The sequence below is a fragment of the Rattus norvegicus genome, chromosome 14 (genome assembly GCF_021556685.1).
Source record: "Rattus norvegicus strain SHRSP/BbbUtx chromosome 14, alternate assembly SHRSP_T2T, whole genome shotgun sequence".
NCBI classification, from domain to species: domain Eukaryota; kingdom Metazoa; phylum Chordata; class Mammalia; order Rodentia; family Muridae; genus Rattus; species Rattus norvegicus.
Genome location: NC_141547.1, coordinates 83,145,678 through 83,170,753, shown reverse-complemented (window position 1 = coordinate 83,170,753; position 25,076 = coordinate 83,145,678). Strand labels below are relative to the sequence as shown.

Below are 25,076 nucleotides of genomic sequence, written 5' to 3'. Positions count from 1 at the left end.
GAGCTTCAGGGCCCCCTGTAGGTGGTGACAGCAGCCGCCAGGGTTATGTGATAACTTAAAAAAAGAAAATCTGTTCAACTATCCTGAAATGTTCCGTGTAGGAGAAGCCAGAGTCACAGGCCCACGGCTGCACTCGAAATAGAGCCAGCCCTGTGCCCTGGGGACCTTGCTGTTAGCTTATTTCTCATCCCGAGATGCTTGGTGAGCAGGCTCATTCCTGAGCCTGGGACTCAGGGGGCCCCCTGGTCACCAGGGTCACTTGGCACCGCCGTTCCTCGAGCAAAGAAGAGTTAAAATATTATACTTATTTTTAATCATGGAGATTTTTTAAAAACACGAAGATGGTCTATTATATAATGAACCCCTTTTTCCCACCCGCCCCTGCCCGGAGGTCTCATCCGTACTCCCAAGCTGTGACTCCTGTGCCTCCTGTGACTTGAAGCAAATCTCAGACATGTTAACTCTTGTTGACAGACGCTTCCGTATGTGTCTTTTCATTTTTAATTTTGAGTGATTCTCCCTCACCAGCCCTGTGTGCATGGTACACCATGCATTTTATGTCTAAAAGGTAACAGTAACCTTGTAAAGTTGTCGTACATCCTGTAAATATTAAATTTCATCACCGCTTTATAATTTTTATTTTTTTCCATTTTCCCGTGTGAGTGTGGTATGCATTGTGGGTATATACACATTTGTGTGTGTGTGTGTGTGTGTGTGTGTGTGTGTGTGTGTGTGTGCGCACGCGTGTGACGGCTGATGTCAGGAACCAGCCTTAATGGCTTTCTACCATTACTTGAGCAGGGCTAAGCCCAGAGCTCACGTTGACATAGCTAGCTAGCCTCGGTGGCCAGTGCTTGGGTAATGCCCTTGTCTGCCTCCGTGAAGCTGGGATTATGTGAATTCCGGGGCTCTGCACTCCAGTCCTCAGTCTTTCGTAGCAAGTGGTTTAGTGGCTGGGCCATCTCCCCAGCCCCCAATTTTATTTATTTATTTTTACAATTCCTAAATAGGGTCCACACACTTGCAGTTCATTACTGCTTATCTTCAAATTTGTACTCGATACCCTTTAAAATTGAAAATAGACTTTAAAAAAATTATTTTTATTTATATGAGTACACTGTAGCTGTCTTCAGACACACCAGAAGAGAGCATTGGATCCCACTACAGATGGTTGGGAACCACCATGTGGTTGCTGGGAATTGAACCCAGGTCCTCTGGAAGAGCATCAGTGCTCTTATCCGATGAGCCATCTCTCCAGCCCCAAGGGATGTACTTTCAATGTTAATATAATTTTTAGATTTGGAGAAAAGTTAGAGAAATAACGTGAAGCACTCCCGTGCCTTTCAGTTCCCAAATGGCTAATACACTGCTTGCCTTATGCCTGGGTTGTTTTTACATGTATTACTACTTAAGAGTAAGAACACAGTGGGGCTCATCCTCCCTCCCTCCCTCCCTCCCTCCCTCCCTCCCTCCCTCCCTCCCTTCCTCCCCCTCCCCTCCCTCCTTCCTTCCAAGACAAGTTCTGACTATGCAGTCTGTGCTGGCTGTGAATTTCTGACCCTCCTTCCTCAGCTTCCTGAGGGCTGGGATCACAGCCTGCGTCCTTGTGTGGGGCCCTGTTGTTATTTACTCTTTCTGTGTATATTTTTAGAAGCAGGGTCATCTCTCCATGCTACAGCACAAGGTGAGACACAGTGCTCCAACTACCCAACAGGCCAACTGTATCCACGCCCTGCACCAGGGTCCCGAGGAGGCACAGGATCCAGAGCATGACCGACCGTACAGTGTACATTAATTTTAAGCAGATCCATTTTTTCCTGTTTCTCTATCCTTCCCGATTTTGACATCTGCAGTAACTACTTCATTATAATGGAGATCTGCCTTGAGTCTACATGTTCTGTGGTCACGTCCTCTACCCGTGAAGAGGCTTGGGGTCTTGCCCTTTACGTGACTGATGGCCACAAATCTATGGGGGGCTGCGGGCTTGTGATGGGCCTGGTTTCTTGGGAGTCAGGCAAAACGCCTACCGTCCCTTTCAGGGTCTCCGGGGTTCAAGCCTCCTCAACTAGGAACCAGGGTGCCTTTCACTGTCCCACAGGGGTTCCAGTAGTTGTCTCCTGTAGTCTTGCATCCCCAGGAAGCAAATAAAACTGATCTGGACCCCCGCATTGGTGAACTTCTGCCAGGCTTCTACCATCAAAAGGGCAAAGGTAAATAGGGGTCTCCCACAGGTGATCCCTCTTCAGGAAATGCACATCCTATTGCCCAACCCCCTGCCTGGCCCAGCCCAGCGCCTTCTTTCTCCCTCATGGGTGGCGATGTCCCACGAGTCAAGTCCTGCCGCCAGCTGGCACAGGTCGAAAGTGAGGTTGGGCTACCAGGTGTTGAGGGGTTTGGAGGGCATCAGGGAGGCGACCTCATCTCCAGTTCCAGTGGAAACCACAGCCCAGGTTGGACAGACAGGCACATGGGGGCTGCTTGGGATGGGGGAAGGAATCAAAATCCAGAGGCACCACCAGGCAGACATGATCAGGGCCGAGGAATCTTGGATTTGAGTGGATTGTCCCGCTTCTGTACCAACCAGCGGGGGTCCCTGGGGAGCAGGGTGTCTATGGGTTTCACATGGATAGAGCAATACCATCCATGTTGAGGACTGTGGGAGTGGTTAACAGCACGAGGAAGGGTCCGTTCCACCAGAGTTCCAGCAACTGGGCCGATGCCTCCTGATGTAGACCCAGTCACCAGGCTGGAAACGGTGTGACTCTCTGGCACAATGCTCTCTGGCGTTCTTGGAGCATAAAGCAGAGAGTTTGGTCCAAATCTCCTGTTGTATTGGCTGAAGGGCTTGGAGCCTCAAGAAGAGGTTCCCATCAGTGAGTTGGGATATCTCCAGGGAGGGCCCGGTGGACACCAAGGGTGTTGGGGTACCAAACAGGATCTCAAAAGGGGTCAGGTTAAAATGGTAGGGGGTGTTCCAGGCTTGGAACAGGGCCAGGGGAAGGAGCACCACCCAGTCAGTGCCAGTCTCCAAGGACAATTTAGTTAAGGTCTCTTTTAGGGTTCTGTTCATTCTCTCTACCTGCCCTGAGCTCTGAGGGTGTGGGGTCTCTTGCCTTCTCCATGTGTTTAGATTGGGTCCTGCGTGTTTTGGCAGGAAGGCCACACAACACAGTGCTGTGTCCTCCTCAGTGCACCCCATCTGGAGGCACGTGACACTGACTTCCCGTTCTATTATTAGCGTGCAACCTTTATCACTCGGCCAGGATGGTGCTTGGCAGGTTTCTCTGCTGCAGGCTTAATGAGTTTTATGATTTTCAATTGCTAAGTAATTAGTGTTTCTTTTTTAAAGGTTTAGATTTTTTTAAAATCAAATATATGCTGTGCGTCCGTGTGAGTGTGTACTACATATATACGGGTACTGCAAGTGTCAGATGCCCTACCATCGGAGTTACAGGCAGTTGCCAGCCCTGTAGGTGCTGGGAGCAAAACTTGCACCCTCTGGAAGAGCAGCACAGACTCTTAATTGCTTTTGGTTCTGCTTCCCACAGGACTCGGGGGCCCTTGGAAGGTGTAACTTGGGGTTCCCTGGGCCTGCAATGAGGCCAGAGTCTCTTCTCTGACTCTTGGACATCCAGGCACTGCTGAGAGTCACAGAAGATCCTAGAACGGAGTCAGGAGACCTGCAGGCTGAGGACAGTGTCTAGCCTGGGGCCTGGGAGTGGGGAGCTTAGCTCAGTGGTGATCGTCCTCAGCTTGGCAGCGGTTGTCTGGGAGCTCAGATAGGCCTTGTACGGGAGATTGTGGCTCCGTGGGCTAAGGCCTTTTCCATGTTCCCCATGGTGGTGGCAGTTGAAAGAGACCGTCCATGTTTATCTATGTCACTTATTGACTGTTCATTGTGAAAAATGAGTGCGTGCCTTACCGAACCGACTTCTCAGGGTCAACCCGAAATTACCTTTTGCAGGGAAGAATGTCTGGGAAGGGAAGCTTATTGGCTAAGCCCTCTAGGTACCCCATTAGCATGGAGAATTGTGTTCTGGGCCACAGGTCACATTTCCTTATGTGGGTGTGTGGCACGTGTTCCAGGACAGGAATCTGAAAGGAGAGGGGAGTCACCTAAGTCTCAGGTGTGTGCCCACTGAGTCTCCAGGTCTCAACCTGCTGTACTCGCCTGGCTTCCCTTCGTGGTTTTACTGTCCCACAACCGCTGAGCTGTCTCTTCAACCCAGTAGGTATTTTCATAAGCAGATACATCGAGGCTGTGTGAATTCCCATTCCTTGACAAACTTTTCATCAAAGGTATTAGGACCCATTGCTTTCATAAGCCAATGTGTGACTTTTTCCAGTTAGCACCACCCCATCTACATGTCTCAGCAGCCACTGTCCTGTGTCCTACAGTCATTTATTTATCTATTAATTTATATGTGTCAGCACGAGTCTGTGGATTCAAGTTTATTATGTATTTTGATGTGCACATGCCCAGCCTTGCTTAAGGGATGTTTACATTTTTGCAATGTTATTATTACTATTTTTTATGTATGGATATTTTTGCCTGGATGTATGCCTGTGCCCCACATATATGCCTGGTGCCTGTGGAAACCAGCAGAGGCCATCAGACAGTTGTGAGCTCCCCCATGGATGCTAGGAATGGAACCCAGGTCCTCTGGAAGAGCAGCCAGTGCTCTTAACCGCTGAGCCACCTCTCCAGCTCCATCGGGGAACCTTTTGTTACAAATATTGGTAATTTCCTCGATTTCTATTACGGCTTCTACAATGGTTACTACCCAATCACTGTTTTCACAGTTAATAGTGGAGATAATTGTGTAAACCCAGATCCCCCTTTCCAGCCATTTGGTTCCCTAATGCTATAGTTTATTCACTGTTAATTAAATACATGAGTTGAATCTCCAAGAGAACTCTATACATGGAGTTAGAATTTGATATAGGTTTAGCAGTGATGGGAGAAGCCGAGAGTAAGGGAGTTGCCTGGGTAACAAGACAGTCCCACTGGTCTGCTGGATGGGGCCTGCGGGAGGGAAATGCCTAGACAGAAGGACTCTATGCTGGGGAGAGGCCAGCACACAGGGCAGGGGAACACAGGACAGGGGAACACAGGGCAGGGGAGCACAGGCAGGGGAACAACATATAGGTAAAGGGAACTACCTGTGTACGGGCACACACGGGGTGCGCACTGACCAGGAAACCGGCAGGCTTCGGTAGAAGCAGCTGGGGGCGCGGGGTGAGCTCACGGAGGACTGAAGACACCTGGAGCAGGGTCTATTGAAAGAGAAAAGGTAGGCAGGGGATGGGGCCAGAGATGGAGCACAGTGGCACAATGCTCACTAGGTTTTGAATGTTTAGAAAATGTAGCCCAGGCACTATGCCTGATTCGGCTTCTCGCCATGTCTTCTCACAAGACTTTCAGAATCGGGGTTGGGGATTTAGCTCAGCGGTAGAGTGCTTGCCTAGCGAGCGCAAGGCCCTGCGTTCGGTCCCCAGCTCCGGGTTGGGGGGGGGGACTTTCAGAATCAAGCGACTCCTGGCCAAGAAACAAAGGCAAGATCGTCCTATTCCTCAGTGGATGCGGATGAAAACTGGTAACAAAATCAGGTACAACTCTAAGAGGAGAGACACTGGAGGGGAACCAAGCTGGGTCCGTGAGGATCCACACAATGGCAAGTCTGAGGGTTTATACTGAATTGTGGTCATCGATCAATCCTACCGGATGGAGTTCTATGTCTTTAACCTGGTGACTTGCTGGCGTCTAAATTAGGGTGTTTTTCCAGCAATAAAATTTAGAATCTTTCAAAAAAAGAAAAAAGGAAGAACAAGAAAATACAGTTCAGAAAAGAATTGTCTAGGACAGGCCATGGGGTGCACAGGGAGGTGAGGAAGCTGTGAGTGCTTCTAGGTGAGGTTCCTATGGCCTGGTGCAGGGTCAGGCAGGGCAGCTGGGGCAGGATAAATGGATCTGAGACCGCAAGGGGCATGTGGGGAGGGCTTGGATTCAGCCTATGGAAGCTCAGGGCTGAGGTTCAACCCAGCTTATAATGATGATAATGTGGAATGGCATTGTGGGTTCTTTTTTTTAATTGGCAAACAGAAGACATCCAGCTCAATCACATTCTAGTTAGTGAGACATCTCAATGAAAATCAGGCAGCTGAAACATCGGCCTGCTAGTCTGTGGCAGGCTTCTGACCTGATCTCCAGCAGTGCAGAGCCGTTGCCAGGCCATAATGGTCCTCTGATACCTCAGTGGAGCCACAAAGGTGGGTCTGATGGATGCTCACTGAGTGGTACTGATGCAGTGAACTGAGGTGCCTGGGTCTGTTCCCCTGGGACTGTGTAATACCCCAAGCATTGATTCACTCCACCCTTGTATCATTTTGAAGCCCTCACCCTGAGCCGAGTGGGAACAGGGCTGTGTCTCATGGAACTCGGGGCTTAGCTTGCAAATAGTAGATACAGTCTATCACTAGATAAAATGAAATATTGTTTCTGGATACCTATTCTGGTGTTCTCCATCAAAAGATGCCTGATCCAGTGACCAAGAAACATGTGTTATTCAGTTTTCTCATTTCTGCAATGAAATGCCTGACAGCCGCAGCTCTCATCTTGGCTCATGGTTCTGGAGGGTTTCGCCCTTGGACATTTGGTTCTGTCTTCTTGGGCAGAACATCAGAGCAGTGAGTGTGGTGGAGGACAGCGGCTCACCATGAAGAAGGGGGAGAGGGAAGGCCAGCACTTGGCTGGTGGTTTTCTTTGCCTGCCTCCTTTATCCATCTTGGTCTCCAGCCTGTCCACACTCAGGATGGGTGTCCCTCAGCGTCACACCAGAGGTGGGTCTCACCAGCCTACCGGGTGGCTCTAAATTAAGCTTGTTGGGCTATCACATACTACAATCCTAGCTCTGCTCTGAGGTCAACCAGTTGTACAGGCTAGAAGTAGGTTTATCTTTTCACTGGACTCTGCCTTTTCTGTAAAGTGGGGTCAATTCTAACAGGTACCTTCCCTTTGGGCACACGTGATAAATGCATGGTGCTAAACAATGTCTGCATCGCCCACTCTGAGGGCAGTGTGAGGATCAAGAGGCATGTTGTTGGCAGTCCCCAGGAGTGGAGGTGCTGTGTGGAGGTAAAATGCATTGATGAAATGCTGTGCCCTATGCATGGTGTCTGTTATGCCCCAGGAACTAATTTCCCACGGTGAGCTTCCGGGACCGGAGACTGCCTCGCAGGCCCCCTGTTACACCCTCATTAAAATGTGCACATATTTGGAGTGTCCTTTTAGTTTGGCCCTCATTTAGCATTTCTCAAGGGAGACTTTAAATGGCAAAAAAATGAGGCCAGGCAAAATGAACTAGGTCAAGTCTCATCTAAGTGGCGGCTTCTGTTTGCTTGCACCACGTGGCAATGACAGCTGCATCCAGGGAGCTCTGATGGATTTGGAGAATAAATGGTGACTATGGGGAGACAAGTCTGTGGATGTCTGTGGGCAAAGCTGATGGTGGACTCGCAGCTCTGTTCCATGGGGCCTCCGTGTTTTTCTTTCTACTACATACAGCCTCTGTATATGGAACAGAGAAGCGTATTTTGCCTGGTAGATGTGTGTGTGTGTGTGTGTGTGTGTGTGTGTGTGTGTGTGCATGCGCACACGTGTGTGCATGTGTATGTGCATTTGTGTGTGCATTCATGTATGCACGTGTGCAGAAGTCGGAGGAAAACTTCTCAGGAATCTGTTTTCCCTTCTATGGTAAAATCCAGGGACCCTATTCCAGGTGTTGGGTTTGCTTGGTAAATAAACGCCTTTACCCACTGAGCTGCCTCACTGGCTCTGGCTTTCAAATCTTTCCACTTTTAAATTGGGTTGCTTTCCAGTATGGAGGCTCCTCAAAAAATTAAAAGTGAAATGTCTCTCTATATGATCCAGTGATCCCAAACTTGTGTATTCATCCAAAAGAATTGGGGGGTAGAACCTTAGAATAATGTTAGCACTCCTGTCTTCGGCATTGCTCAGAGCAGCCAAAACCCAGGAAATAACCTGTATCCATCAGCAAATGAAGGCTTAAAAAGAGGATGTATATAAACACAGAATGGAATGTCGTTCAGCCTTACGAAGGAAGGGATTCCTACCATCTGTGCCAGTGATAAATAATAAACCTGGAGTGAAATAAGCCAGTCACGGGAAGATACACACTGCCTGATTCCACTTGCAAAAGATATCTTAACTAGTTGAGCCAACCAGAGCAAAGATTTGAACTGGTTGGCAAGGGTTGGGGACAGACATTAGCCAACAGGTCCAAGATTTCAGGCGCACAAGAAGAATGGGTGCTGGTCCCTGCTGCACAGCCCTACCTGTCAGTGATGACGCTGGGTTGCACACATAAATATGCATTGAGGATAGATTCCGTGTCAGGTTCTCATGTTAAACCCTTGAAGAGGCTGGCTAGAGAGATGGCTCAGAGGTTAAGAGCACTGGCTGCTCTTCCAGAGGACCTGGGTTCCTTTCTTTTTTTTTTTTTTTTTTTTGGTTCTTTTTTTCGGAGCTGGGGACCGAACCCAGGGCCTTGCACTTCCTAGGTAAGCGCTCTACCACTGAGCTAAATCCCCAGCCCCCCTGGGTTCCTTTCTTAGCATCCACGTGGTGGCTCACAGGCAGTCATAACTCCAGTTCCAGAGGATCCAGCATCCTCTTCTGGCCACTGTAGAGGGCAGGCATGTGCATGGTACATAGACATATCTGTAGACAGCACACACACACACACACACACACACACACACACACACACACACACACACACTTAAAATCAACTTTAAAGCCTTGAAGTGAGAGAGATCCATCTCATACTGGTTTTAGTTACCCCTCCGTTCCTTTTTTATTTTCTTATTGTGAGTTTTTTGAGCTAGGGCTTCAAGTAGCCCAGGCTAGCCTGGAACTCCTGTGACTTTGAGCACCAACTCCCCCTGCTGGCTGCTGGGTTGAAGGCATGTGCTACCATACTCTGTGTGTGTGTGTGTGTGTGTGTGTGTGTGTGTGTGTGTGTGTGTCTGTGTCTGTGTCTGTGTCTGTGTCTGTGTCTGTCTGTCTGTCTCTAGTCCTTAAATTGTATAGACTCATTATAACTCTGTCCCTCAGCTGGTGGCCTCTGCTTCCCCGGAATGCTTCTGTATCTACTATAGATTAAGACTCCTCTATGATATGTTAGGCTGTGCGTGCCTGGAGTCCAGGATCCAGAACGATCAGCACGGGGCCTTTGGAGGCTCTGAGCTGTCATTTGCCTTTCAGCCCAGCAGCAGAACTTGGCAGTACCATCCACACGGCACTGGTTTCATGAGCATGAAAGATGCGAGATGGAGGGTATCACAGGGCATTGTGCCATGTTCCCAGAGAGCTGCTGTGTGCACTGGGGTTTGAGTCTCTGGGGAAAGCTACGGACAAATTGCAGTGGAGATCCCAGCATGATAGACCCAGAGGGTGTCGACCAGGGAGAGCTGCAGACGTGGAGTTGAGTTGACCCAAGAGTGAGACTACTGTGCTACAGGCAGCAGAAGAGGAAAGGAAGGGCTACCCGAAACTTTGGGAGCCCAGAGGATTCTGCCGTGAGCTGAGGATGCCGGACAAGACGCTGTAGAATTCCGTGTTTGCCCTGCCGGGTTTCAGTCCTGCTTTAATCTGACCACCCTTGCTGTCTTCCTATTCCTCCCTTCTGGACCAGGACTGTTTATCCCGTGCCATCAGACACTGCAAGGGTGTAACTTGCATTTGATTGTACAAAGTGCCACACCTTAAGAGTTTGCTCTGACTCTCAGACGAGACCTGGACTTTTAAAGAACGTTGGGATTGCTAGGTTGTGAGGACTTTTGAAGTTGGACTGAATGCGTTTTGTATGACGAGACAACAGTGAGCCCTATGGGGAAGGGGAAAATGCTATAGCTTAAGAGCGATGTGCCTGGTTGTCATGTTCATGAGGGTTAGAGATGTGATGGCTAATATTGTCACCTGAACATGATTGAGAATCACCTAGGAGAAAGTCCACGGGGCGTGCCTGGGAGAGCTTGTCATGATTAGGTTAATTGAGGAGGATAGACTCACCCTAGAGGTGAGCAGCACCGGTCAGTGGACTGGGGTCCAGGACTGAATAAGGAGAAAAGCAGGTAGGGCTTGTGAATGACTGTTCTCTGCTTCCTACTGCAGCCGCAATGTGACCAGCTGCCTCGGCCTCCTGCTGCCGTGATACCCTCAGACTATGAGCCAAGGGAACCCCTCCCCCTCCAGTTACTTTTGCCAAGTACTTTATCCCAGCAGCGAGAAGAGAAACTAGACAGGCGCTGTGTTCCCTTCTACTGCCCATGGAGGTCTCCTTACTTCTGAGGATTTTTTAAAAAGCTTTTCACTGATTTGTTGTGAGTTTCACGTCATACAGCCCAGTACTGCTGATCTCCTCAAACTCTCATATTCACCCTACGCCCCTGCAGCCTCCTCCTACAAATAAAACATACACACACACACACACACACACACCACACATATACACACACACATATACACACATATACACACACACAACACACACACACACACACACACATACACAATGATAACAACAACAAGCATAGAAAACATCTCACTGTGGAAGCTGTAGTGTGTCACAATGTCCCACAGTAAACCCCTCTGTCCGCAATCTTCACTTGCTAATGTTCGTTGCAGTGAGTCACTGGTCTGGTTCTAGATCTCTGGCTCTGTGACACCATCAATATCAGATCCTCATCAGGACTCCTCCCCATTATCCTGTTGTTGCCCTGTGTCATGGAGATCCTGCAGCTTTAGAACAGCCCTGTAGCTGGGCCTGGGTGGTAGCTGATCTAATCGTCCTGTCTGCTCTCCCTCATTCGCACCACCAGGGGGAGCTCTCCAGCACTCTGACTAGGCCGGCTGTGGTGGTTTGAATATGCTTGGCTCAAGGAGTAACACTATGAGGAGGTGCGGCCTTGTTGGAGGAAGTGTAACACTGTGGGGGTGGGCTTTGAGATCCTCCTCCTGCCTGCCTTTGGATCAAGATAAAGAACTGGTGGAACCTTCTCCAGCACTGTGTCTGCCTGCGTGCTGCCATGCTTCCTGCTGTGATGGTAATGGACTGAACCTCTGAAACTGTAAGCCAGCCCAAATTAAATGTTGCCCTTTATAAGAGTTGTCTTGGTCATGGTGTCTCTTCACAGCAGTGAAACCCTTACTAAGACACCATCCAATGCCACCACTGGCAGAAGGCAGGGTCTGTTCAGGAGTCCGCTCTCCCGAGTGCTGTAGCCTGTGAGGGTCTGGGCCAGTTCTCCTGCTCTCACACCTCGGGTCTGGCTTACCTGTATCCCCTCCACCAGGGCCAGCTTTCCTGTGCTGCCCAGACGAGGTACAGGGCCTGCTCTCCTGAGTATTATAGCCACTGAAGGGGCAGGGCTAGCTCTTCCACTGTCCTGCTGTCCCTGGGCCAGCTCTCCTGGCTACTGCAGGTGGCAAGGGAGGGGTGAGGAGGGCATCATCCTTGCAACCATGGCACCTCCATGCCAGACAAGTGGCAGGCCAGCTTAACCAGGATCAGCCCTACTGTGCTCAGGTGAGGTGCAGAGCCTGCTCTCCCAAGTGCTGCAGCTGGTGAGGGGCAGGATCAGTTCACCCGATCTCTTGATGCTGGAGCCAGCTGGTACAAATGCTTATAGTTAGTGAGGTAGCGGTGGCAGGAGCATCCACTTAAACCCAGGCTCCCTCATGGCTTATCAGCAGCAGGGTAAGCTCTCCCATGCTCTCACCCTCAGAGCTGGCTCACCTGTACCCCTAACCCTAGGGTCAGCTCCTCTGTGCTGTCCAGGTGACAGCAGGGCCTGTTGTTCTGAGTATTCCAGCAGGCAAGGGGCAGGTCTAGCTCTCCCAAGCTTATGACCCTCTGAGCAGCTTTCTGACTGCTGGAGGTGGCAAGAGGCAGCTGGGGGGGACCTCTGTGCCTGTACCACCACATGGCATACAAGTGGCAGTATTGGCTCTTCTATACTCACGTCCTCGGGCCAGTTCACCCACGCTCTTGCCACCAGGGCCAGCTCTCCACAGCACCACATCCAGTGAGAGGTGGGGTCAGCTATCATAGCCGCTGGACATCCATGTGGTCCCCAGCAGATATCCCAACCAGGGACATCCCAATGTTCTCTAGTGGTCATATGAGGCAAGAACATCGACACTGACCATTCTGCTGATAGCCCAGACCTAGACATGGCCTTCAGGCTGGGACCTCACCATGGCCACAGGTGGCAGGGATGGACACCCACGCAGGCTCCTCGTCTCCATTTCCATCTCTCTTCATAATGCTCAAGCTGTTCCCCTTCCCTTTCTCGTCCATCTGTCCAGCACATACTCGCACATAGTGGTGGCTCCTGCTGCAGGCTGGCCAGGTGGCCCCTGGATGACATCCTCCATCCGTGCTGCCTAGTGTGGTGGCAAGCAGGTGTCTACGGGCTGGAGGGCAGGTTGGTGGGTGGCATGGCAACCAGCAGGTCTCTGTCTTCCTCCTCCTGAGCTGCCTGCCTGGATTTGATTTGAGTTTTATGAGTCCTAGGCATAAAGCAGCTTTGGCCACCAAGCCAGACATGAGCTAGGATGAACAAAGGCCGCCATCTTCTCTGCCCCTGACAGATAAGAACACCACCCACAGGGCGTCTCTCAGCCCATTGCCGGGGGCATCTGAGTGTTTTTGAAAGCGCGTTTTTTTTAAAGCATAACATTTAGTCAGTGAGATAGGCAAAGTATAAGGCTTTACTTTATACACAATGAATTTTTATAAGGTGGAGGCCCCCTTTATTCTGAATTTATGTATTTATTTTTTTTTACCTTGTTTATTTAGCTTTAAATGCAGTACATGTTTAGGGAGGCCTTGTCTTTTCAACAGTACTGGGGTTTGAACCTAGGGCCTTGCACATGCTAGACAAAAGCTTTACCACTGAGCCATACCCCTAAATATTTTATTTTATTTAATAATTTTTAGATTAAGTCATTATTGAATAAATCTGACATTTTAAGGGATTTTTTTCAAAGTGTATGAAATACTGTGTCAGTGATGTATCCCACATGTGTGTCTAGTGCCTGAAGAGGCTGAAGGAGGAGGCCAGATGCTTGGGCCTGAAGTTATAACAGTTGTGAGTCTCCGTGTGGGAGCTGGGAACCGAATCAACGTTCTCTGTCAGACCAGCCAGTGCTCTTAACCACTGAGCTATCCCTCCAGCTCTTAGATAATGCTTAATTAATTGAGTAGTATTTTAGTACTTATTTTGGGGCACCGGCAGTCGAACCAGGGTTTTGCACACGCTTTGCCCTCGGTGGTGTGCCATCTGTACGCCTACCTCCTCACCAGATAGGATGTTCTTTAAGGCTGGTCTGTTTTCTCACATATCTCCTTTTTATAGGTGCATTCAGGATGGCATTACTGAGTCACCACTTGGCAGGTAGGTTGGGTGGGAATGAACAAGTGAGTCACAGTCTGTTACAGCCGGCATAGAGAAAAGAACCTAAGTCAGGATGTCTGGATTCAATAGGCTACCTTTCCATTCTCTTTCCCTTTAAAAAAAATTATTTACTTGTTTTTAAAATGAGAACTCTGTCTGCATGTAAACCTACAGACCGGAAGAAGGCAACAGGTCCCTTTATAGATAGTTGTAAGCCAACAGGCGGTTGGTGGGGATTGAACTTAGGACCTCTGGAAGAACAGCCCTTAACCACTGAGCCATCTTACCAGTCCCAACTCCTTTTTCTTACCCTGAATTTCTCTTTTGAAGTTAACTGTTGGTAGCTGCAGTATCAGAGCCATAAGCAAGAGGGCGCCACATCACTGCCAGCTATAGACACTGTAGTACGTGTGTCCACCTGCCACACGGACTTTTCTAGAAAACACACAATGAGAAAACATACTATTGAGCTGTCCGTAGAGGGAAAGTTTTGTGTCCTGTTCCCTTTTATCTCCTGCTCCACTGTGACATTTAAATAAGGGACAACTTGGTGTGAGTTAAGGCATCAACAAGAGGCAGGAAGGCAGAGGCTAAAGAAAGGTTAGGAAACAGAGCCCGTTGCTGGCCCAGTACAGTCTCATCTTGTGCTTCTCAGACCTGCTCGTACCCTCCCCATAGACTAAGCTCCATTATACCATGGAGACCTCTGTTTCCCCAAGAAAACTAAAGGCCGTCATCTCTTCCTCAAGCAGGACGTGCCAACAGTTCATTCAGTGACAAAGGCCACTCCCGTTGGTGGCCAGTTACCTGGAAGAAGAGAGGAAGAAGTTTGAGAAAGAAGCATTTCCACAGTGGTGTAGCCATTCATCCATCCTCTCGGGCTTCTTCTATACCCACTCTGGAACTCTCTCTCAGCACTTTAGCTGCTCAGTGACAGGTGCCCTGTCCACAACCAGCCACCAAGTATTTAGAGAAGCCCAGGGAGACCTCCCAGTTCTAGTGGAGACATTGTTCTTCCATGCTCACTTGGGCACTAGTCTTACTCCTCACAAGAATTAGGATCAATTGTCTGGCAGGATCGTCGCTTTCGTGCTGGTCACTGGCACAAAGCTGTGGGAAATGTTCAAGTTACGGTAGCTTCTGACCCAGCAGCTTTATTGTGTCCTCTGATGTCTCACTTTGGAATTTAAGCCTCTAACCCACTCGAGGACAAGAATCAGGAGATGTGAAACATAAACCCTGTGTCTTAGTGATGTGTTTCGTTGCTGTGATAAAATATCCTGACTTCTGCAACTGAAGGGAGAAAGGGTTTCTTTTTTCTTTTTTTAAAGGTTTATTTATTATAAGTACACTGTAGCTGTCTTCACACACCAGAAGAGGGCATCAGATCTCATTAGAGATGGTTGTGAGTTACCATGTGGTTGCTGGGAATTGAACTCAGGACCTCTGGAAGAGCAGTCAGTGCTCTTAACCACTGAGCCATCTCTCCAGCCCGAAAGGGTTTCTTTTGGCTCAGGAGCCAGGAGAAATATTCATGCCAGGCAAGGCATGGCAACAAGGGCAAGGCTGCTGGTCACATCTGTAGCCAGGAAGCAGAGGCAGATGAAAGCCGGTGTGTAGCCAGCCTTTTCCTTTTTACCCAGTATTGGACCCCTATTCACTGACTGCTGCTGCCCACTTTTAGGGTGGACCATCTTCTTTAACTTAGTCCAGATTACCCCTCATCCGCACGGACTCGATGATAACCCTCAAGGTTAAAATCACTATCACCATCACACCCTGAAGGGGTTTCTATGTGGCTCGAGAAATGACAGCCTAGATGGGATACTTAAGAGTGACCTGCAGGGGTGGCGAAAGCTCTCTGAAGTGACCCAGAAGGTCTATGTCCCTACACATAGGTCCATCACTAGTGTTCCATTTTGAATACGAAATAACACACAGACCTATGTTTGGACATGAATATGATGACTCCAGGAAATCATGTTTTGGGAAATCAGGGAAAATTTTGGAGGTGGGACCTAACTTGAGGAAATAGCTCACTGGAGGAGGAACTTAGACCCTTTCCCTGCTTCCTGGCTTCCATGAAGTAAGCCATTATGCACAGTCACACTCTCCTCACAAGGCAGACCAACATCCCTGAAACTGTAGCCGAAATAGATCCTTCCTCTTCAAGGTTTTGTGCCAGGAGTTTGGTTACAGCGATGTAGAAATGATTAAAGCAGAAACTGGGGTTAGAGAAGTGGGGGTGGGGCTCTCCTGACTAACCTGAGCGTGTGGTTCTTTGGCCGATGGCACTGGTTTGGAGGAGGAATTTGGAGGTTTAGGGAAGCTAAAGGAAGCTGAGAATTTGGTAAGCAGAGCCTAATGAGCAGCTGTGGGAACTCGGAACGCCAAAGCGTCCATAAATATGTGGGCCCAAGCAAGTAAGCTTTTAGATGACAACAAGAATTCTGGAAATAGGGCCTGAGGCAATTCGTGTTTCATTCTTGCCTGAAACGTTGAGTAAGGCTAAATGGGCTAGTTAATTTGATGAGGAAAACGTCCAGTCAGGGTAGCTTTCAGGTGATGGCATGGATGTCATCAGCTGCTTTTAGCCAAGCTTACAGTGAGAATCAGGATCGGAAAGCAGAGCGGAAAGGTTGGGAATCCGTTCAGTTCGTCCAGAAGAGGGGCACATTCAACGCTGTAGACAAGGAGGGTTTGCTTGTTCAATGTTATAAAAAAGAAGCCAAGTATTCTGCATGGGAACAATGAGAGAGATGCCTTCAGAGAACCTCAATGGTTGGTTAGACTCAACCTACGGCCGGATCAAGAGAACCAAGGTTCTAGCTCATTTGCTTTGAGAGATGCAGACCACAGTACATAGTCACATAGGTATTTTCCTATGTTAATGAATCGTAGGCACCCGGGGGCTGCTGTGGTCCACAGGGACCTGCTCGAGTCACTGTCATCCATTCTGGCTATGTAGGCATATAGAATGCAAGATTTACAAGGTCATGGAAGAATTTCAAGGGGAGGCATGGGAGGCTAGTCAGAACGAGGCAGGATCGAGTTCTGGGTAAGCATCCCTGAGACTGCTGTGAAGCATGAAGCTCATGAAGCTGTGAACCCCTGAACTGCAGTGGAGAATCCAAGACACAGAGTTGCCGAAAATGGATCTTTAGGAAAGCTGCAGCCAGCGAATAGGAGTAGGCGGGGCCTCCCAAGCTTGCCGGTGCTTACACCAGGCCACCAGATACCCTAGACTGGATGTGGATTTATGACGTGTAGAGTTTGCCCTGCCGAGTTTTGGTCTTGTGTTGGTCTCAGTCCTTTTTTGGACTCCCTGATCTCTCCCTTTGGAATGGTAATGCTTTCCCTGCACCAGTTATCTTGGGCATATGTGACTTTCCTTTTCATTTTGCAGAGCATCACAGCTTAGAGATTTGACCTTAGACTATAGGGCAGTTGGAGAGGGATTGAATGTATTTTGCATTGTGACATGATCATGAGCCCTTAGGAACTGGGGTGGAATATTATGGTTTAAATACAAAATGTCCCTCATACTCGTATTTGAATGCTTGGTCCTCAGTCCGTGGTACTATTCTGGGGTCATGCTTACCTGGAGGAAGTAGATCATTGGGGCACACCCCAAAGGATCCCTAGGTTCCTAGATCCCTGTCCTTTCTCTGACGATGGCCACCTGTTCTTGTCCCTGTCTGCTCTGAATGTATCAGATAGTCAACAAAATTCTCAACCCAAGCTCCCTACAAGAGGTTCGAAGCTCTGTTTTGGTGAGTGTTGGCTGCTGTGACCGGGCACCTATGCCATGGCCTGCTTGTGGGACTCAGCCCATGGTAGCTGCCCAGGACTGGTAAGAAAGACAACCCTGGACTGTTTGACACTTACATGAAGCCCCACTGAGAGCGCAGGGAGTTCCCAAGAGGCTTACCGGCTCCAGCAGGCTGAGCTGAACATTATCCCACCAGCTAGGCTTTTGAGAAGCTCTGGAACATTCCTTGACATCTCAACCAGGATTTTCTTTTTCTTTTTCTTTTTTAAATGTACTTATTGTTGGTTTGCATGTCAGTCAGAGACAGGGTCTCATGTAGTTCAGGATGGTCCAAACTTGCTATGTAACCTAGACTGTGCCTTGAATGGCTGAACCTCCTACCTTGGTCTCCCAAATGCTAAGCTTACAAAGTTCTGTTTCAACACACCCAGCTTTCAACTCTGATCCTATAGGTTTGTAAAAGTTACATTTACTTACTCTCCTCCCTCTCCCACCCCCCCATGTGTGTGTGTGTGTGTGTGTGTGTGTGTGTGTGTGTGTGTGTCCTTGTGGAGGTCAGAGGACAATTTTCAGGAGTCAGTTCTCTCCTTCCATCATAGAGGTCCCAGGATGGAACTCAGGTCATCGGGCTTAGCAGCAAAGCCCTTATCAACGAGACATCCTAATGACGTCACTTGAGCCAGAATTTTTTTTTTTAAAGATTTATTTATTTATTATATGTAAGTACACTGTAACTGTCTTCAGATACACCAGAAGAGGGCATCGGATCTCTTTACAGATGGTTGTGAGCCACCATGTGGTTGCTGGGAATTGAACTCATGACCTTTGGAAGAGCAGTTGGGTGCTCTTAACCGCTGAGCCATCTCTCCAGCCCGAGCCAGGATTTTTAAAGAGAGAGAGAAAGCGATTTATAAGCCCCTCGAGCAGGACTGCCGCTGCTACAGCCCCTGAGATCTGGGTCTGTTCTCACAGTTTAGGTTCTCTTCAGGACTGCATTCGAAGCCACTGGAATTAAATAAACAGGATAAAAATAAACTCCGCTACTGCCACAGAGTGGATTAAACATGGGACAGCTAGATGGAGGAGGAGAGCTAAGTCCCAAGGCCAGAGTCTCAGTGAGCTGTGGGAATCTGAGAGGCCGTTGGCCCCAGATTTATATGGCCTGCTACACAGTTCTTCCGAATAGTAAAATAAGAAATAAACTGAAAAATCAAAGACCTTGATATAAAAAGATAACAATTCATTATGACTAAGGATCAGTTTATTTGCATGCTAGGTAACTAGCAAAGCTGATCTTTCCTATCTTTTCTAATATTAAGCCCAGGAGACGCACCGTTTTGGCTTTGGGTATAAGAGTGTAAGTCCTTAATGTTCCCTCCAGTTCTATGTTTGGCCTTTTCCTGCTTCTCCGCCTCTCCAGCTCTCTGGTACCATGATCCTGGGACTTTTCCAGTTGTCTGAAAGCCATGTGAGTTCTCCTGGTTTTACAAGCTTCTCTTGTGCCTAGAGCATAGTCTATGTCCTTTTGCTTTTCTCGCCTAGCAGCCGTGCTGTTGGTGGTTAGACACTGCAGCGTTTAACACCTGAACAGCCTCGAGCCTAAAATTAAATCTAAGACTCCAGGCTTGTGGCAGACACCCCCGGCTCTGCCACACCGGTAAGTGGAACACCTTTCCTCTGGTGTCGGCATCCTCGAGCCAGGCCTTGCTTCTGCTCCATGTCATTTTCTGAAAGGGGCATGGCAAGAGCAGACCGGAATCTAGAAAGGGAAAGCATCCTTCAAATAAGAGAGGATTGTTTGTTGGGTGTGGTGATGGCCGCTGTCTACTTGACAGAATCTAGGATTACTTGCAGAAGGGCTCTGGAAACTTATGTGAAATATTATCTGAATTAGGTTCATTGCTGTAGGAAATAATTATCTTAATTACAGTGGGCATCATCATCAGGGCTCGTAGATCCTGACTGCTTAAGTCGCATGCACACACTTGTTTATTGCTTTCTGCCCTGTCATGGCTGCTTGGTGGTCTCTGGTGACTGACTCATGTTTTAGGTCCTGTCCCCAGGGTCTCATATTGTTGGCACAGGAACAACAGCTGTACTGCACTTATTCTCTCCTTTATGAAGGCTATAAACTTGTTCAATATGCAGGGTCTAAAGATCAACAATAGCAGAACACTTAGGGATCTTAACAAGGTGAATGAGGGTGGTTAGCCAAGGGGACAAGTTAAACCAAGCTTCAAACCAGCCCTGACTGTTCTCTCTCTTCCGTTTGGCTAGCCCTTCTCTCATCTTGACTGTCATATCACAATGATCAGCTGCTATATACCTGATCAGTTGGACTATATCTTTAACTTGGAGCCAAAGCAAGCCTTAAAGTGTCTTCATGGGTTGTTTTATCACAACCACACAGAAGAAGCTAACACGGAAGCTGGTTCTGGAGGAGGGGCTGTCGCTGTGGTGAACCTGACCATGTGGCTTTCAGGCCTTGGAGACGGTTCTGTAGGAGGAATGTGGGAGCCCTTGGATCTTTGGTCTAGAAAAGCCACCGAGTGCCACAAGCAGAGGCTGATGGGAAATTCTGGTAGAGCTTAGAAGAGCACAGAGAGAAATGTGGATGGAGCTTTCAAAGAACAAAGACTGGGCTATCTGGATTGGGCTAAGAGCCATACATGTATTTTTGCCAAGAATCTGGTTTTTTACTCTGTCCATGTCTTAAGAACCTGAGTGGAGGAATTCAAATGGGCTAATTTGTTTGTCAGAAGAAATTTCAGGACAGGAGAGCATTCGTGCTGGTGCCTGTTAAAGACTGGAATCTCGAGAATCCTCCAGTGGTGCACTGGGACGATAGGGAAGGTGTCTTGGGGGGCAAAACTCCATCTCCTAGGTCTAAATTCATTTAAATAAAGACAGCCTAAGCTGACTGTGTTCCCTGCTCCTCAGAAGCAACTGCCTAAGAAAATGTTTTCCCAGCGTCAGCTAATACAGCTGTGGTCCAGGGTGAGTGTCCAAGGAGTTGGTGGGAGAGCGTTTCAGGAGCATCTATGGCATTGCTGGTAATGAAGGCATGAGAGATGCAAGATTGGGGGATAGTAGGTCATGGAGAGCAGCAGAGGCCAGGCCCTGTGTGGCAGGGTTGGTGTCCATGCCAAAAGACCCTGAGGATCATGGGACATCTGTCAAGGAAAACCGCTGGCATAGGCTGGGGTTTGGTTAATTCCAGATATAGTCAAGTTGACACACAACCAAGAACAACCAGCATGGCAGGAAATTGCCAGGTGAGCTCATCTCCCCATGGCAGTATTAGGTGCTCACCAACTGGTTTCCCCTTTGCAACGCCCTCTGTGGAAAGATCCGGGGCTCTTATGGGGTTCTGGATTTCCTTTAAGTGTTTAAGGGAGTGAGTGAGGTAAGTCCACTTATGATAGTCATATCTCAGTTAGACGCGGGGTCCAGTTAGAAATAATAGCCCTTCAGTTATCCTGGTACTGTTAGATCCATGATCTTGTCACCAGTGACATAAAGTAGCATCATGTCAGCCCTGCCATTGCCTTGAGTGACAATGACAGGTGTGCCTTTGCTCTCTGGCTGTCTTGGTGGAACAGAAGGACAGTCTCAAGGACGACACCATTCCCAGGTTACCTCAAAGTGGGAGGTACCAAGGTCCTCCCTTTGAGCTCTGGGGCTCCAATCTCTTCGCTAGTAGCAACGTCTTTCTCTTTGCTTCCAAGATTTAGTAGGGGAGAGCCTGGCATGAAGCTGCAGACCCCCTTTGACTGTTGGCTCTTCTCCACTTCCTAATGTCCTCAAGCGCTCAGACCTTAGCAGGCATGGCACAGTATAGCCTCCTACCCCTCCCCATGGTGGGCAGATGTGGCCCATGGCAGTACAGCTTTCTCTCCCACTGGTGATCCCAGGGTGTCTCCCAGCTCTCCAGGAATGAGCTGAGGATTGACCTTGAGAGTTTCTTTAGTCTGGAACTATTGTATTCAGGAGCCTGACCTCATACCGTCTCTTGATCCCCACAGAAACCAGGGTGAAATGGCCCACACCTGCCGTGGAACCATCAACCTGGCCTCCGCGCACTTCGAAACAGAGGACTCTTGTGGAATCTTGCTATGCAACGGGGCAAGGACCTACCACCTCAAGGCCAGCTCAGAGGTGGACCGTCAGCAATGGATCACCGTTCTGGAGTTGGCCAAGGCCAAGGCTATCCGTGTGATGAACACTCAGTCAGGTAGTGATGGTTCAGCACAGGGTGTGTGTGTGTGTGAGTGTGTGTGTGTGAGTGTGTGTGTGTGTGTGTGTGTGTGTGTGTGTGTGTGTGGTGTCATGGTAGTCTAGAGGAACTGGGAATCAAAAACATTTGGGAACAGCTATGACCAGGAAATCCAAGGTGTGGTCCAATTCAGAAGGCCTAACGTCTGTGTGTTCCCTTTCCACTCGGTTGGATGCACCGTCTTCAGTGAGGAAGCTATTTGGCCAAGGTGTTTGTGGGTAGCTGGCAGTCCTGGGGATGGGAGTGTTTGCTGTGCCAGGGGCTGTGTGTGCCTTTTTTCTTTTTTCTTTTTAAAGCAGAGTGGTTATGAGGATTTCGGTAGATGCTTCAAATATTGGGTGATCCAAACCCAGAAGCAGGGCTATAGGGTGGGGTCCACAATGGTGCACTGTGCCTCAGACTGGTTGTTTCCCCCACTGATCAAACTGTGGGTAGTGAGGAGAGTTGCCCAGAGATGCTGCCCTGGCCAGGTAGGACACCAATTCCGATGGCCCAGCAAAGTCCTCATATGATCTATAAGCCAATAGTTCAAAAGCCTGTGGATAAAACCCGTGTTTGACTCCTGATCCTAGCTACCTATCTTGGTCTCTCACTGGAGGTCACCAGAGGTGCTGGAGATGGTCATCTTTATGCCCTAGTGGGCACTTATTTAAAATGCAACACCCCACTGCCCATTTCTGTTTACCTATTTATCCGAACTGTGTCCCCTGTTAGTACATAAAAACACTGCCTTTTGTCTTAGTCAGGGTTTCTATTACTGCACAAAACATCACGGCCAAGAAGAAAGTTGGGGAGGAAAGGGTTTATTCAGCTTACATTTCCACATTGCTGTTCATCACCAAAGAAAGTCAGGACTGGAACTCAAGTAGGTCAGGAAGCAGGGGCTGATGCAGAGGCCATGGAGAGGGGTGTTACTCACTGGCTTGCTTCCCCTGGCTTGCTCAGCCTGCTCTACCCACTATAGGCCCTCCCACCCTTGATCACTAATTGAGAAAATGTCTTATAGCTGGATCTCATGAAGACATTTCCTCAAGGGAGGCTCCTTTCTCTGTGATAACTCCAGCTTGTGTCAAGTTGACACACAAAACCAGCCAGTACACCTTTGTCTTTACAATATGGCTTTTCATTGTATGGAGGCACCATAGTTCATTTAGCCTATTGTCTGAGAATGGGCCCTTAGGCTGTTGTCTTAAGGTTTATTTATTTCATTGGTGTGAGTATTTTGAACAGACCATTGTGCATTGTGTGTGTGTGTGTGTGTGTGTGTGTGTGTGTGTCTCAGCATCCAGAAGAAGGTACCAGATGCTCTGAGACAGGAGCTACGGACAATTGTAAGCCTTTATGTAGGTGATGGGAACCAAACTCAGGTCTTCTGAAAACAGCAAGTGCTCTTAACTTCTGAGCCCTCCCTGCTATTTTTCAGTGACGCACAGTGGTCTAGGGAGCCCCCTGCAGGTGCATATGTGCAAATCCAGCACAGCAGTGGCGGAGGCTCTTGGGGCCAGCTCCTTCATGAGCCACACTAGATTATCAAAGCCGCTGTAGAGAGACAACCGAAAGAGAGGCCTTCCCTGAGCCTGGGCAGAACCATGTTTATTCACTGCTAGGGGGCATGTTTGTTACGCCTTCTAGGTGTGCAGAAGGCCAAAATGTCTCCAGGAGAAAAGGGAACCAGTCCCTCCTAGGGGTGGAAATGACTTCCACAGTGTGCAACGGAATCTGGGAAGTGTAGTCTTTCAACAGGAAAGTAGCAGGCCGTGCTGACCCTGAGGACCCTGAGGACCCTGTGGGAAGCAACTGTGGTGAAAGATGGGTTTGGTCTCAGCCATGCCCTCAGAGCCAGGGAACCTGAGGCTCACAGCTCTGTGAACAAGTGACTCCAAGAGCTTCATTGTTGGCAGTATTTACGTGTGAGTGTATGTCCATCCGTATGGTTTATGCATAGGTGCACTGTGTGCATGTGGAGTTTGGAGGACGCCTTGAAGAGTCACCTTGTGGGTTCCCAGGATGGGAGGAACTCAGCTAAAGTGCAACCACCTGCTGGGCCTGTGAAGCCATTCTTATTCAAACTACCCTGTTCTATCCCCTGCCCCCCATGGGCTTGTAGCCTTATCTTAGTGCAAAAGGCATTCACTCTGACTTCAGAAGTCTCTGTAGTCTATCGCAGTCTCTACACTGTTTAAAAGTCCAAAGTCCAAAGCCTCTTCCGAGACACCCTGTAAAATAAAATAAAAACAAAAACAAAAAAGCAAAAAGCAAATTACGTACTTCCAACATACAATGCCACAGGGTGTACATTCTTATCCCAACAGGGGACATAGTGAGGAAATACTGAACCAAAACAGGACTAAAACCCAACATGGCAAACTCCTGTAGATCCATGTCTAATGTCAGGGGCTTAGGTGTCTCTGCCCTTCCAGCTTTGCTGCCTGCAACACATTTCTCTCTCTCAGGCTGGTCCCACTTCCTCTGTGCAGCTTTCCTTGGCCAATACCCTGCATCCCTGTCAAATGTCTCCAGTACAACCCAGGCATCATTTCCACAGCTTCCTGCAATGGCCCCTCCATGCTTTCATGCAGGGTCCCTCCTGACACACAGCTTTCCTCAGTGACTTTCCTTAACCACAACCCCCTTACTCCTGTATCCTTCCTGACTCTAGAATCTAGAGCAAAGAATCACATGGCCAATGCTACAAAGATTTCTGCATGCTTGGGGTGGAGCCTGTCTCTCTCCTTGAGTTAGACTAGAAGAAGTTTTTATTTGTTGTTGCTTTAGTCATGGTGTCTTTTTAAGAACCAGATAATTCCTGAGGCCTTTTCTTTTTTACAAGTGGAAGCTTGGCTGGCGGAGTCTTGCCCCAAGGCTCCCCTCCCTTCATTCCATTTCAGATCAGTTCTCTCCTTAATCTCCTTCCCTCTTTTAGCACAAGCTTTGGCTCCAACATTAAGCTTCCTACTTCTCCTTTTCTCCTCAAACTGTACATTTTGTATTTGTTTTTGCCCTGCTTGCCTGTTTTTGTTTTAGATCTGCTTAAGATTTATCACTAATAGTCATGCAACAGAATCAGTATTAGGCTGTCTTGAAATTTCCACTGTCAACATTATTAGTCCCAAATTCTCCAACCTAGCCTCAGGAAGATTCTTAAGACAAGGCAAAGTATCTCTTTGCCAAATATCACAAGAATGATCTTTAGCCCTGTTGCTAATACTATTCCCCCCTGAAACCTTTAGGTGGGCCTCCATAGTCCACATAGCTCTTACCGCTACTGCCTTCCAAGCCCCAACTAGGATGGCCCATTGTGCCTTGCTTACAGTGTTTAACTGCTTTCCTTTTCCACAGTACCAAGGTCTTTCATATTCCTCCAAAAATAGCATGGCCAGGCCTGTCATAGTGATACCCCACTCCTTGTACCAACTTTTACCTTAGTTACTGGTTTATCACTGTGATAATACACCATGACCAAAGCCACCTATAGAAGAAACTGTTTACCAGGATCTTATGGTTTCAGGGGTTTAGAGTCCATGACCATCCTTGCAGGGAGGCATG

The 25,076-nt window shown here is 48.5% G+C and overlaps 1 protein-coding gene across 14 annotated transcripts in view; it reads left to right on the top strand.

Annotated features, from left to right (window-relative positions):
• Osbp2 (oxysterol binding protein 2) overlaps window positions 1–25,076 on the top strand; it is a 161,555-nt gene that overhangs the window by 20,149 nt on the left and 116,330 nt on the right. For all 14 annotated transcript variants that reach the window (XR_015636660.1, XR_015636661.1, XR_015636662.1 and 11 more), the window contains 1 exon segment: window positions 21,280–21,488. Coding sequence is in view for 10 of the 14 variants with exons in the window: in NM_001107232.2 (NP_001100702.1) it covers window positions 21,280–21,488 (209 nt within the window). In the remaining 4 variants the exon portion in view is untranslated.